The sequence below is a fragment of the Ceratotherium simum genome, chromosome 3 (genome assembly GCF_057802395.1).
Source record: "Ceratotherium simum simum isolate JZ-2026a chromosome 3, ASM5780239v1, whole genome shotgun sequence".
Lineage (NCBI taxonomy): Eukaryota > Metazoa > Chordata > Mammalia > Perissodactyla > Rhinocerotidae > Ceratotherium > Ceratotherium simum.
This window is the reverse complement of record NC_141902.1, coordinates 12,228,773-12,242,192: the sequence shown is the minus strand read 5'-3', so window position 1 is coordinate 12,242,192 and position 13,420 is coordinate 12,228,773. Positions and strand designations below refer to the sequence as shown.

The window sequence follows — 13,420 nt, the reverse complement described above, 5'->3', positions numbered from 1 at the left end:
ATTAAAATTTAATTTTTTAAGTAAAATATTTTTACAAATTTATTAAACATCTATTAAATAATTTAAGCAATTTTATCTTTTTCAACGAGTTTTTCCTCTTGACATATTGAGGTATCACATTAAAATACGTTATTGCTATATGTTCTACAGTATTACTGCTAAATCCACAGAAAACCAATTGATCTTGAGGAAAGGTTAATTAATTTGGGCTACAGGTCTCCTACTTTAGTCTGCATTGAAAGGAATTTGTATTGATTGCAGAAGTTTTTTGCGAAGAAATTTAATAAGCATTTTTGTGGAATTGAGATCAATTTTTTAAACTGCCAAAGCAACGAGGTTTTTAAATTTTGTCATTCCAGGAATTCTTTTCTTCTTTGGCTCACTCAAATCTGTTAGACTCCTGAGAAAAAATAATGTTTTTTAATACTTTCAGTGAAATCAGTCAGGTATCTAGCCTTTAGAAAATGAAAACAGAAGTTATTAGAGCTTTAATAGGATTCTGTTTGTTTAATCCCTCCTCCCATCATAATTTTCACCAGTTTATTCTGCTATGAGGGGAACATGAAGGGGCAATGGAAATTAAATTTTATCTTTGATTTCAACACTGTATTAGCCATCATGTAGAAAACACTGAGTTGCCTTCTACTTGGGAACACTTCTAAGTTGTGTAGTTTCTGCTGAATACAGCTGGTGAGCTTTTCTTCTTCCCTATCTATAGTTGTTTTCTCTTTATATCAATTCAGAAAATGTTTCAGGCCTGCAACAAGGTGAAAGTAACATTTGAAGTTCTCCTTCCCGGCGCAATACTCACTCCCGAAACATTTTTCTTTTTTCCTAAAATTTTTGCTCGGTGGTGTCGTCAGTGGATCGGAGGGCCTCCAGGGCTTTGCACTTGGGTCTGCAAGAAGGTTTGCCCTTCTCGCTCCCTCCCTCCCCCTCCAGAGCCCCCTCCCCCACCTCGGGCGAAATTCCTAAGAAAGCGAGCCCGGCGGACCGCGGCTGAGCGGTCAGCATCCCCTTTCCGGTCCTTGTCTCCTGGAGCATCCAAAGTGAAGAAATACAGAAACTGGAAGACGCAAAAGGGAGTGGGGGCGTCGCGGGAAGGCGGCGCGCTCCAGGAGGGTCCCAGCAGCCCTCCGAACCACAGCTGTTTTCGTCCTGGCCCCGGGCGCGGCGCCCCAGCCCGGCGTTCGGGCGTCTGTGTGTCCGGGTTTCCGAGGAAGGGATTACGCAGCGGGAGCAGCCGCGGCCGCGCGGGCCTCGGGGCCGCAGGAGCGGTAACGAGGCGCCTGGCCTTCTTTGTTGACTTTTAGGTCTCGGGCTCAACAGAAGATTTATTCGCTAGGAGGGGAAAATGCCCGAACAATGAAGAACTAACTGCACTTGTCACCTCGAGATGCTGGCGGTCCTGCTCGGCCCCCTGCCCCGGCAACCGGCGGCCCTGGCCCCAACCCGCGCGCGTCCTGCCGCGCGGGGCGCAGATCGCGTGGCCCGGAGGCGGCAGAGTCGCGTGGGAGGCCCACGAGGCGAGGCCCGCTCGCCCAGACCCACCAGTCTAGCTTTCCAGGCGGGTCTCCAAAGTGGCCGCGGCCCTAAGCACAGAAAAAGCCTCTGCCAAGTGAGAGAGCGAGAGCTAAGGCCGACTTAAACCTGGTGGCAGAAGGCAAGACATTGATATTGTTAACATGTTTAAAGAGAGGGAAGGGTACATCGTGGAATGGAACGCACGCAAGTTAGACGATTTAGGTTCAGTGGGGCCGGGTAAAATCGGAGGCCCAAGCTCATGCCTTTCTATTACATTTGGAATTCGCATTTGGCAACGTTTGTTTACCCGCTCTATAAGTATAAATAACTGTAGAGATTGGAAGCTTTTTCCTCTCTGGGACTTGAACGTCCTTCGAGGCCTCCAAATTAGGGTTTGAAATTACTCAAACCAGTCATTTCCCTCTCTTTCTTTCATTAGCTGAAGTGAGATCCGGAGTTTGGGATTTCTGGATTTTTCTCAAGTGCTGCATGGCATCCCTTCTCTCATCTGGGGGAGGCAATTACGCGATAATTAAGGGACTCACACAGCTCTTTTTATCTTGTCCGCCGTGTGGAGTGGGGCGATCAAAGTAAAGGCTGTCCAAGTTCAAACCCTGGCGAGGACTGCGTTCATACACAAGGGCTCAGTCAGGCCAGCCTTTGCTTGGGCTGGTGTTGTTATTGTTGATGTCAATCCGAACAAGACTTACAAAGAAATAGGTGGACTGGAAAGTGAGCCTACTATCAAAAGAGATTAATGATTTTGTGATCTCAAGCAACTGTGGGGGTGTGAAGTTGCATTAAAAAGCTTCTTAGAAGCCAAACAAATCATCAGCTTTAAGTTCTCGGGGGAAAAAATATTTTTAGAAACAATATTTTAAAAAATATCTTCACAAAATACAAAATAGCAGCTACCCTGCAATGTCGTGGTGGCACAAAACTTCCCCTGCAGGAGTGAATTAACTCACCTCCCCAGCCCCTCCAAAGCTGCCAGGATGGTTAAGTTTTGTTTCTCTTTTAATGGAAAGAGGGTTCAGGATTCTCTGTTGTAGACAGCTTAATTTTATTAGCCACATCTGATATTTTATTTTGACTCAAATACTTCTCAGAAAAGGGAAAATGATACATTGGGGAAGGGGGAAAGGTAGTTAAATTAATATTTGATTTCACTGTGGAAAGATTGAAAGAAAACACAGGAGGTTTAAGCCCATGTCAAAAATCGAAGTATTACTGGGAATAAAGCATCTTCAAAAATCTCAATTTTGGGGATATTAAATCAATTTATCTACCCACTTTTATTGAATTTCTTTAACTGCTTTTTACTAGCTACACGTTCATATAATAAACATAAACAAAACAATTTCGTTTTAGATTATTTTCCTTTTTGTCATTTATATTCTGTGCTGGACTTTGAAAAATATCATGTTCAGAATATCTATTTTGGATTTAATTAAGGAAAATAACAGAAATCTTTTTTGTTAACATTTGATTTATTTAAAGTCCTTAACTGCAATTGATCAAGAACATATTCCACGGCTTAAAATTTATCATTTTTTGTTATTTAAATCAAAATATTTTAATTACAATCACATTGATAAAAATTAACACTTTAATTTGTAATTTTAACCATCATTTAAAGCAATTTTAGCTGTAAAGAAAAAAAAAGAATAAACCATGCAATAAATTAACATTGAGAAAGCAAAGAAGAAGAAAAATGAAACCCGTCTGGCTATACTAACACCATGTCCAACTGTGAAAAGTGCATTAACACTGAATGAAACAAGCACACAATGGCAATAATTAAAATGGCCACAATCAATTGGATTTTGGAATTTTGGACAAAATTTTGAAATATGGCTCCCTATAATTTCTCTCTCCTCCAACATTGTAATATTCCCTTTTATCTGGAAAAAATATTCTTTAAACGGTATAGATACATAGAAGCTAATTTTATACATGTTATGTGACCTCAGAATAACATGACCATGGCACTCTGCAAAGCAAGGAGCAGAGTCATTGAGGAGGGCAATTTTGAGGAATTGATTCCCAGGGCTGTATGTGGGTGGAGAGGACAGGGGCGGGGGCATGTCTTTGTAACTTCTTGGTCAGGCAACTCCTGAAAATGTAAATGTATGTCACCTACCTGTTACCTCTATATGTTATATAAATATATGGAGGTTGTCTACATATCTGAGCATGTGCATAAGTCCATACATAATATATATGTATTTCATTTTAAGACATCTGCTATCTGAATGTATTGGAAATGTAAGCTGAAAAACAAATGGCTCTGACGTTTGTAATCCGTTTATGTTTTGCTGCATCACAGCGGTATTGTCCCTCAGTACTATTAACAGCCCCTGGTGTCTACTTGTTTCTTCAGCCTTTCAGTTCTTATGGTTTAGAGTATTGCCATAGACCTGTAAACTCGTGGAGGGGTCAGGTAGGGCGGGAAAAAAGCACAAACATATTTTACAAGCTTGACCATCTTTCTTTTTTTAAATAAACCCTGCACAGACTAGAATGTGTCTGGAGGGGAAAGAGGGAAGAAAGGGACAAGGGGCAAGGAAGTAGGAGGATTTTATATATACACTTGTGGATCATTCAACTTTGCAGGAAAACATTTTGCTGGTTTGGGGTTGGTTTTCTTTGTAATAATATACACAAGGTGTTATGAATAACAATAACAAAGTAACAGTCCTTCGCACTGGGGGAAAGATTGTGCACAAAAAATGAAATAAAAATAGTTGGGATTTTATTATGCTGTTGTCGGCTTGGTGTGTGTGGTTTTGTTTGCTGTTGATTTTTTTTTCCTCTCCTGCTACCAGCATGGCCACGCCAGACAAATCCCCAGTCCCGGGAGCTAGGAAGTATTTAGGACGGGTCTGGAATACACACCTTGGTAGTAGGCCGGCTCCAGGGCTGAGGGCTCGATGGGGCTCCTGGCGGCCACCGAGGCGCTGCCGAGCGGCAGGCTGGCGGGCAAGGCGGCGCCGTACGGCGAGTACTGTAGTGCCTGCTCGTAGGCTTTGAAGTCCAGCTTGTGCTGCTGCTCCGAGGAGGACATGAGGTTGTTGATGGAGAAGGGGTGGTTGAAGGAGTAGTGGGGGTCCCCTTTCAGGTGCAGCTGGGACTCGTGGGGTGCCAGGCCATGCGCCGGGTGGGAGGGGGGCACAGATACCAGCGCCCCGGGCCCGGAGCTGATCGGGGGTGCAGCCGAGGATGCTGGAGTCTTCAACTCCGAGGCGCCCCCTGTCGCCGTCGCCCCGCTGTGGTCCAGAGTCTGGGGGCTGACGGCGGGCCCGGGGGCCGGCGCGCCCTCTAGCTGGCCGGCCTTACCATGCACGCCCCGGTGGAGGGGCGAGTCGGCGCTGGGGTTGGCGGCGCTCGAGGGGTCCTTGCGGCTCTCGGGGCCGCCCTTGGCGCCGCCGCCGCCGCCGCCCCCGCCCCCGGACCCTGGCTGCTTCTCGCATTTGAAGCGCTTCTGGCGGCGCAAGTAACAGCCGTTCTCGAACATGTTGCCGGAGTCCGGGTGCAGCGTCCAGTAGGAGCCCTTGCCCGGCTTGTCCGGGGAGCGCGCCACTTTGACGAAGCAGTCGTTGAAGGAGAGCGAGTGGCGGATGGAGTTCTGCCAGCGCTGCTGGTTCTGCCGGTAGTAGGGGAAGAGGTCCATGATCCACTGGTAGATCTCGCTCAGCGTCAGCATCTTGCTGGGCGCCTGCTGGATGGCCATGGTGATGAGCGAGATGTACGAGTAGGGCGGCTTGGCGTGCGGGTAGCTGCGCTTGAAGGTCTTGGCGTCGCCGCCGCCAGCAGCGCGGCTGCGGCCCAGGTTGGACGGCGCGTACGCCATGGGGCTCATGCAGGGGTTCATGGCGGCCGCGTAGGGGCCCAGGCCGTTCATGGAGGCGGCCGGCTGCGCGCCCATGGCGCCCATGCCGCCCGGGCTCAGCGCCGTCCCCATGGCCGCCACGCCCGCCGCCGTCATGCTGTTCATGGCGCCCGCCGAGCCGCCCGGCATGCCGGCCACGGCGCCCGGGCTCAGGCCGGCGCCCAGGCCCGGGTTTGCGTAGGACATGTTGAACGAGGCTGGCGTCATGTTGCCGCTCGTGGTCATGGTGTTCATGGTCATGTAGGTGTTCATGGAGTTCATGGAGCCCAGGCCCGAGTTCATGTTGCTGCCCGGCACCGAGGAGTAGGCCTGCAGCGGGGACAGCGAGGGGAGAGGCCCCGAGGGGCGCGGTTAGCAGGGGCGCGGGCGGCCCACCGGCCCGGGCGAGCCCGGAGACCAGCGGAGAGCGTTTCTGCAAACACGGCACCCCCACCCGGGGCAAACCGTCAGGCGCCCTCCCCGGAACGAGCAAATGTCTTGCCCGGCAGGGGAAAAATCCTAGCGCGGCAGGCATGAAAGACGAGCGCTGCAGAAAATATGCCCCCAGGAAGATGTGTAATCGCCTTACACGCCAGGCTCACGGGCCAGCTTCTAGGACCCTCCATCGCCTCCTCCATCCACGCCAGGCAGTATCCGAGTCTCCACCTCAGACCAGCCTCGGCAAAGCGCCCTTTTGGTTAAAAGGAGTTAAAACTCCGAAAATAGAATTAATCTCTGACTCAACTGCTTATTCACTCTACCTTAAGGGTGAGGTGGGTTCCGTGGCGCAGCCCCCAGGGGCAGGCAACAGGGCACCAGCTCTGAGCCCATCTCGCCTAAGCCTGCCAGGCCCTGCTGACCGCCAAGCGGCCTCAGCTGTGCGGGGCGGCTGTTCAGCTCGCCCCGACAGAGCAAATCATGCATGCTATACGACCATCCATTTCCCAACAACTGCCTCTACTGCCTTAGCAGTTTTCTCCCAATGGTGATTTTTTTGTTGTTTATTATATGTACAAGTAGTGTTTTCCGTCTACTTGTAGCAACTGTAATATTAAAAGAGAAAGAAACTCAGAAGTTAAATGTTTTGGAAAAAAATTAAAAATAGATCCACAACAGGAGAAGGGGCAGGGAAGAGTGCATAATAATATCAATGCACTACGTACGTTTAACTGTAACATGACTTGACATGTAACGTCTTGAAGCCATTCAAAAACTTGGACTAATTTCATTGCCTATTTCTAGCCCCCTAATGTTTGAAAATGTTGGCGACACAATTTGGTGAAATCATCATCTGTTTTTTTCCCAATACTGATAAGTTGCCGCTGATCATTTCAAAGCCTGGATTTTGAAACTATATGAATAGTTTCAAGTACTTTAAAATTCCAAAATCAAAGTCTACTTATTTTCTCTTAATGCTATTCTACTTCCTATTTTTCAGCTTTCACCTGTAAGGAAACTCTTTCGAAAGGAGATTTAATTGACTGTATCTGAATTAAACGTGAGGAAGAGTTCTGAGCTCCTTTTTAAATCAACAGTAGGAGAAAACCCTTATCAACAGCAATTTGGGAATGCACTAGATGTGTTAAAAATACAGAGTCCAGAAATATAAAAACTACTTCTCTGATAATTAATGAAAATAATAATACCCTTAAATTTATGTTCATCATCAAATATGACTTCATTTGAAAACATACAAGATGAAAAAACAGATTTAACTAGGAACACACTCTGCTATGGTATGCAAATAAACTCGAGGTAAGTTTGTGAACACATATACACAAATCTAAATACATTCATTACCATGAAAATATCTCCTGATTCTAAATTTTTGTGTCCATGTCTTAAAGTATTTTTACTTTTGGTTTTCATTTTTTGTTTTCCTGTCTCCAAGATTATCCAAGGCAGTTTCAAAAAGCGTTTTCCATAGTGGTAAAGGTTTGGGGGTAATCGCCAGCTGTTTCCAGAGAAATACTTATAGTAGGTGGTGGTCCTGCCTGTACCTGGTTTTCCTCGGAATCCCTTTGTGCACATTGTAAAATAAACCACATGAATGTGCCACCAAGGGGACAATGAAGAGAAACAGGTTCTCCGCCCGGAGTGCTGGAGGAAAAGTCAGCTCGCACCAGCGCCACCCAGCGGTTCCAGAGAAGAATGAACACACTTCTCCCTAAACAGGGCTTTTGAAGAAGTTTTATAAAATTTCGGAATCGTTTCATTATTAAGACGCTCAATGTAGCTGCAGCGCGCTTTCATCAGAAGACTTCTGCAAATTCAGCCGCGGGAGGAAGGGGCCGCTCTGCCGGAGAACTCGCGCTTTCTCAGAGTTGCCTCCAACTGGTGCCGGCACCCGCCCGCCACCCCGCGCTACCCCGGCCCGGCTCCGGCTCCCGCTCTCCGCGGGGAAGAGGCAAGTGCTTCCCAGAGCCGGTGCCTTGAAACCCAGAGCTTCCTAAAACCCTCTCGCCGGCTCCGAGCGCCGGAGGCCAGTCTCCCCCGCGGGGCGGCAGATCTCGCTCCGAGGCCCGGCCGAGGCCGGGCCGGGGCCATCCCGGGTGGGCGGGCAGCGGTGGCACGGAGAGGGGCGCCCCCAGCCCGCCGCCTCCCGCCCTGCCTGGCGCCGCCTCGCCTGGCCTCCCCCGGCACGGGCTCCGGGAGCGTCCCGCCCGCTGCCCGCCTCTTACCTCCTGCGTGTCCGCGTAGTAGCTGTTCCAGTCGCTGCTCTCATGCCCTTCCATCTTCACAGTCCCTAACATCCTGGAGCCAGCCTGCCCGATGCAACCATCCAGCCCTGTGCGAAGCGACGGGCGGCCCGCGGCGCGGGGCGGGGGAGGGGAGCCGAGCGGCCGGAGTCTCCCGAGCGCCCGCGCCGCCCCAAGGCCACCCTAGCGAGGAGGAAGCCCGGCGCTGCGGGGCGCGGCGCGCGCGGCGGCGGCGGCGGCGGCGGCGGCGGGGGCGCGGCGGGCGGGGGCGGGCGGCGGCCGCGGAGCGCGGCGCCCGGGAGCGCCTCCGCGGGAAGTGAGCGGGCGGCCTCTGCGAGGCGAGTGCAGTTGAGCTGATGTGGATCTTACGTCGCTCGAGTGCCCACCTCCTCGTCCTCTCCCCATTTGTCCGCCGCACAAAGACGCTCGCACCTACAAAGCCCGAGGTGCACCTGCGAGGCGGCCGCCCGCCAGCCTGGCCGCCGCGCCTCCCGCCCCGCCGCGCCTCCGCCGCGCGCGCCCCCCGCGCCCCCTCCCGCCGCGCCCCCTCCCCCAAACCCGGCCCTCACTTTGTTTGCAAGGCAGCGTAATTGGTTTAAGCCCAGAGGCTGGGGGAAGAGGGAAATGGGGTGGGGGGTGTAACCCCCTTTGGAAGAGGAAAAAAGAAAAATAGGCGGGGCTGGGCGGGCTGGCGTGGGTTCTGAATGAGAACCGCGCAGCCGGAGAAGGGCAGGGGGCGGTGGCGTTGGAGCCCGGCTCGCGGGGCAGTGCGGGCTAAATGATCCCAGGATCCCTCCCCAGGGGGACCCACCGCCCTCCGGAGACCTGGGCTGCGGCCTCGGCCCGCGCCCCTGCTGCTCTTCTGCCCGCTTCCAGCCCCCACCCTCCTGATTCCTGACCTAAAGTTCAACCCCGGGAGACTGGAGTATACGATACCCCCCGCCCCGTCCCCCTACCCAACTTCAGGCTTGAAAAAGGAAAAAGCCCCACTTTTGTCCCGTCACTAGAAACTCGGCCATCTGAGTCAGCCGAACTAGTGACGTTAGGCCAATCCGGGCTCCTGGCTAGCAGAGAGGAGACGCTGCCACACACGAAACCCGTACCTGCGGCTAAGAGCAGGTGAGTCACAGCACCGTTTTATATCTTTATGACATAACTTTTTTTTTTTTTTCCGCCTCGGTCCGCTCTACTCCCTTGTCATCTGTAGCGATCACGAAGAGGAAGAAACTGAGAACAGATGTCTGTGTGATAGGGCAGGCGGACCAGAGGCGGGCCGTCCTCCCTCTGCCCAGCTCCTCCTCCCGCCCCCCTTCCGCAGCCTCGGGGACTGAGCTAGAGGCGACCGTCTGGTTTCTGATAGGGAAAGGTCAGGGGGAGGGGACATCTCCCTAAATACGCGCGTTAGCTGGGAGAGCCCGGGAGCGGGCGCGGGAATGCATTTGCTCGGCTAGAGAGGTGCCAGGGCGAAGCCATTGGTGGTCTCCGGCGGTGCGTGGTCCCATCTCTGACCTGCGGGGGCCGGGCTAGGACCCCAGGCGCTCCTAATCGGTCCTGGACATCGGTGGGAAGTTCTTCCTCAAGCCAAGCCTCTTGGCTCCCAGGAGGCCGTGGGTAGTGAATTGCCCATAAGTCCTGGGAAGGACCAACTGAAGTGACTGGGTGATAGACACTGAGTAGGTGATAGGTTGCGCGATGGTGCGTGTGTGTTTCTGAGTGTGTGTGAGTTTCTGAGTGAATGTGACCATGTGTATTTTTGAGTGTGTGTGTGACCATGTGTGTGCTGTAGCCTCTGTAGAACCACTAGGTTTCTTTAAGTAGCAATAAAATCTTTCTAAAATGACTAAGAATCGCAAAATATTCTTGTTTGGCAAAGTTTTAAAAATGTTATTAATCTCATTTTAAGAAATATGTTTTAACTTGTCTTCCAAACAGATACCTTTTTTCCCCCTGTGCTTTGTTCTTTTAAATCTTTCTTCCTTGAAATCTGGCAACAGAATCACGTTAAATCCTTGAACCAAACACATCTCTTAAATCAGCAGGGGAGCATGAGAGGGTGAAGATGTGCAGTTAAGGAAATAAAAAAGATAAAAGCATTGGATTACAATTCCTTTTTTTTTTTTTTAACAAAAAGGAGGGGAATGTCACATTGTAAGGAAAGGAATGAGAGTGAAATTAAATCCACCTGGAACTCAGTAGAGCAGGCGCCCTCCCCGACTGCAGCCTGCCCCTGTGGCTGCGAGTCAGTCCATCAGTTTGTGTAAATGTATCTGCAAATGTGTGGGTCTGCACATATGTCTCGGGGCGATAGTCAGAAACTAATTGTTTTGTGCAAAAGTTCCCATCAGCAGCGGGACCTTAGTTCCATTTGTAAAGTACCCGGATGCTTAGCTTCCTCAGCCTGATCCGGGGGGACTTTCAGTGCTAATGAGCTTCCTTGTTCCTTCCCGCCGTGCTCCTCCAACGCCCTCTTGGCTCTTCAACAACGTCGAGCATGACTAGGGTCTTTTCTACGGGTAGTGACAACTTAGAAATAGCTTCTCTGGTGCAAAAAAGCCAGTGCTTTAAGGGGAAAAAACTGCTTAAAGGGGGTCAATTAAAAAATCAAATATTCTTCCTCTTTTAACCCACTTCCCAAACCTACTAGGCCTCATCTTAAAAAAAGAAAAAAAAAGTCAACCTAAGGGGGAAAAAAAGCCCACTGTTCATAGCGGAATGGCCAAAGCGAAGTTTATCCAGGGCTTCTTCAAAGCCGCCTAAGACGGGTAGTGAAGAGTGGACTCGTCAGCTTTAGATCCAGCTTGGGGGTTCCCGGGTCCGCGGCCCCAGGAATTCCCGCGGTCACAGCGCCTCCTGTCGTGGGGAGGGAATGTTGAATCCTCCCGCAGGCGCCCCCAGCGAGCACCGCCAGGCGAGACTGGAACCCCGCACGCCTCCCTCAGCCAGAGATTTTGGTTCATGGAGCTGACTCCCAGAGGCCAAGAAGAAGGAAAGGTGGCAACTTGGTTAGCTCCCAGCCTCTCTCCATCTCAGTGGCGGTATTCCAGAACACCTAACAAATTTCAGAGTGAAGTTCTAGTGTACCCAGATGCCAGCCAGTCATTTCCCCGAGGTTTAAAAGCGAATCATCAGGTCCATGCCGGATCTTTGGTTTGGAAAATAAACAACAAATAAATAAAACAAAGCTGCTACCTCCGGGTTGCTGGCTGCTGCAGCCTGCCGGTTTCCAACCTCTTCTCCCAAATTGGCCCTGTCTTTACGCTTTGGGAAGACTGTGTTGCGCTTCCCGGGGAGCTAGCCCTATCTTCAGCCTCGGGGAGGCTGGGTGGACCTGAGGCAGGGGAGCTACGAGGGCAGCCTCGTGGCGGCTCTTGGGGCGTCCCGAGCCAACTCGTCCGGGCGAGGACGGGTCTGCGCGAGCGTGGGGTGGCCCAGGTGGCGGGGAAGGCAGGCTCCTCGGGCGGAGGAAGCCGGGGCGCTCAAGACGGTGGGGTGCGCGGGTACTCCAGTGGCAGAGGGCGTTGGAAGCGGCTCCGCCCTTCCCGGAAGCTTCTACGCCCTCGACGTCTGTTCCCGGTGCAGTCCGGCCGTGGGAGCGGGCGGCGCACGGCCCAGCCGGCACACTCGGCCACCTCCGCTTCCCTTCCACCATTACCCGGCTGCGATCCCCTCCCGCAGCTCTTCGCCGGGGCAAGGAGGAGCAGAGGGTGACGACGGCGAGAGACGGAAGGAAAGGCCAGGGGCTCGCGCCTCGGGCCCAGCAGGCTGCCTGTGGCGGCGCCGGGGTCCTTCCCGTTCAGCGGGACCGCGGGGTGGGCGGAGAGCAGGGCCGGGGCGCCGGGGCTCTGCGATGACCCTGGAGCCTCCCGAGGACTTCTCTTTCTCTGGTTCTCCCTAGTCTGTCCCCTCTCCCCGCTGACCCTATCCCCGACGGCGCTGTGGCCACGTCTCGGCCGCCGTGGGCACAGCCACGCTCCGGGCAGGGTGGTCCGAGCTCCTTCGCAGGCCCCCATCCGCCGCACAGAGAAGAAACTTAAATCCTCCGCCTGCGGGGAGAATCAGAAGCGACGAAGCTAAGACCTGGTGTCTTGATCGCGGTTCGAAGCGGACCCGGATCAGTTTAGCACCGAGGAAGGCCTGGGACGCTGGAAGCAACTGTTTGCACTTGCGCGTGCCTGGCCTTCGCCGGCCGAGGTGTGTGCCCGAGCTGGGGAAGGGCCGGCGCCCGAGAGGACAGCCCCCACCCCGTCCCCCACCCCGTCCCCAACTGCGGGAGTCGGCTGCCCGGCCTTCGGGGGGCCCCCGCCGCCCCAGTCTGAGGCAGGGGGCCGGGAGAGGAGAAGCACTGAAACAGACCTTCCTTCCTCTGCCCTTCCTTCTATCGTTAAATCATTAGTCAAGAAATTAATTGCCAACTCAGGAGGCGTCCTACCCGCACTAGGTAGGGCCCTGGGACCACCCAACCTGCCTTGTGGGCAGTGCCGTGCGGAGAGGTCTAAGGTTCCCGGCCGCACCCCGAGCCTGGACCAGCACAGACACAGAACCAGGGCTTTCACTTTACTGACAAAACGTTAATGTAAAATTTTAATACCAATTCTTCACCACTGGGTTTGTCCCTTCCCCTGCTGAGCCGCCGCCGGGTTTCTGAGCGGCCCCGGGCGCGGGCCTGGCTCGCCCGCAGCCGGATGTCGGAGCCGGAGCTGCTCTCCACCCGGCCTCGCCCGCAGGCGACAAAACCGTCCCTCTGGCCGTGAGCGAGAGCATCGCCTTGCCAAAATCAACTCGCATTTTAATGCATTCAAAAGAGAAACGTTGGGAAGGGCGACTGGCCCTCCAGGGCAATCACTAGCCTTGGAACGAAGGAAAAATTGTCCCCTCGGTCCCCACAGAAAACGGGAACCTCACTCCCTCGAGGCCGGGGCGGCGGACATGGTGTCCCCCGTCCTCCCGCCCCCCAGGCCTGGGTCCTCGCGGTCGTGGCGCGTCTCCAGGCAGCTGGGTTCCCCGAGTTACCGACTGCTTTATTCACATTGGTCAGCGCCAGCTTGGGGAAGCGCCCAGTCCCAGCTAGTCTCTCCTCACTCCTGCGCGCCTGCTGCGCCGTCTCTGCTCAGTGGTGCCCACACCTTCCTCTGGCTACTTGAACCCCCTATGGTTGGGGTCCTAGGGGAGGGACTGGAAATGCACGCTTCAGACACAGAGTTGGAAAATTAGTGAGAAACGTGACAAGCTTTAGGCCGGAGAACAGAAAGGGACTAGAGCGTCTGAGGCCCTACTGTGTGCCACACACTGGGCAGGGCGCTTTGAGATCACGGCGTTTCCCCCACCT

General features: G+C 53.0%; 1 protein-coding gene across 1 annotated transcript; it reads right to left on the bottom strand.

Annotated features, from left to right (window-relative positions):
• Positions 1 to 3,060: 3,060 nt before the first annotated feature.
• FOXA1 (forkhead box A1) lies at positions 3,061 to 8,189 on the bottom strand. Its single transcript, XM_004436387.3, has 2 exons — positions 8,077 to 8,189; positions 3,061 to 5,725 (listed from the first exon to the last, which is right to left on the bottom strand). The coding sequence occupies exons 1-2, from the start codon at positions 8,146 to 8,148 to the stop codon at positions 4,388 to 4,390; spliced, it is 1,410 nt and encodes a 469-aa protein (XP_004436444.2). The 5' UTR covers positions 8,149 to 8,189; the 3' UTR covers positions 3,061 to 4,387.
• Positions 8,190 to 13,420: the final 5,231 nt, after the last annotated feature.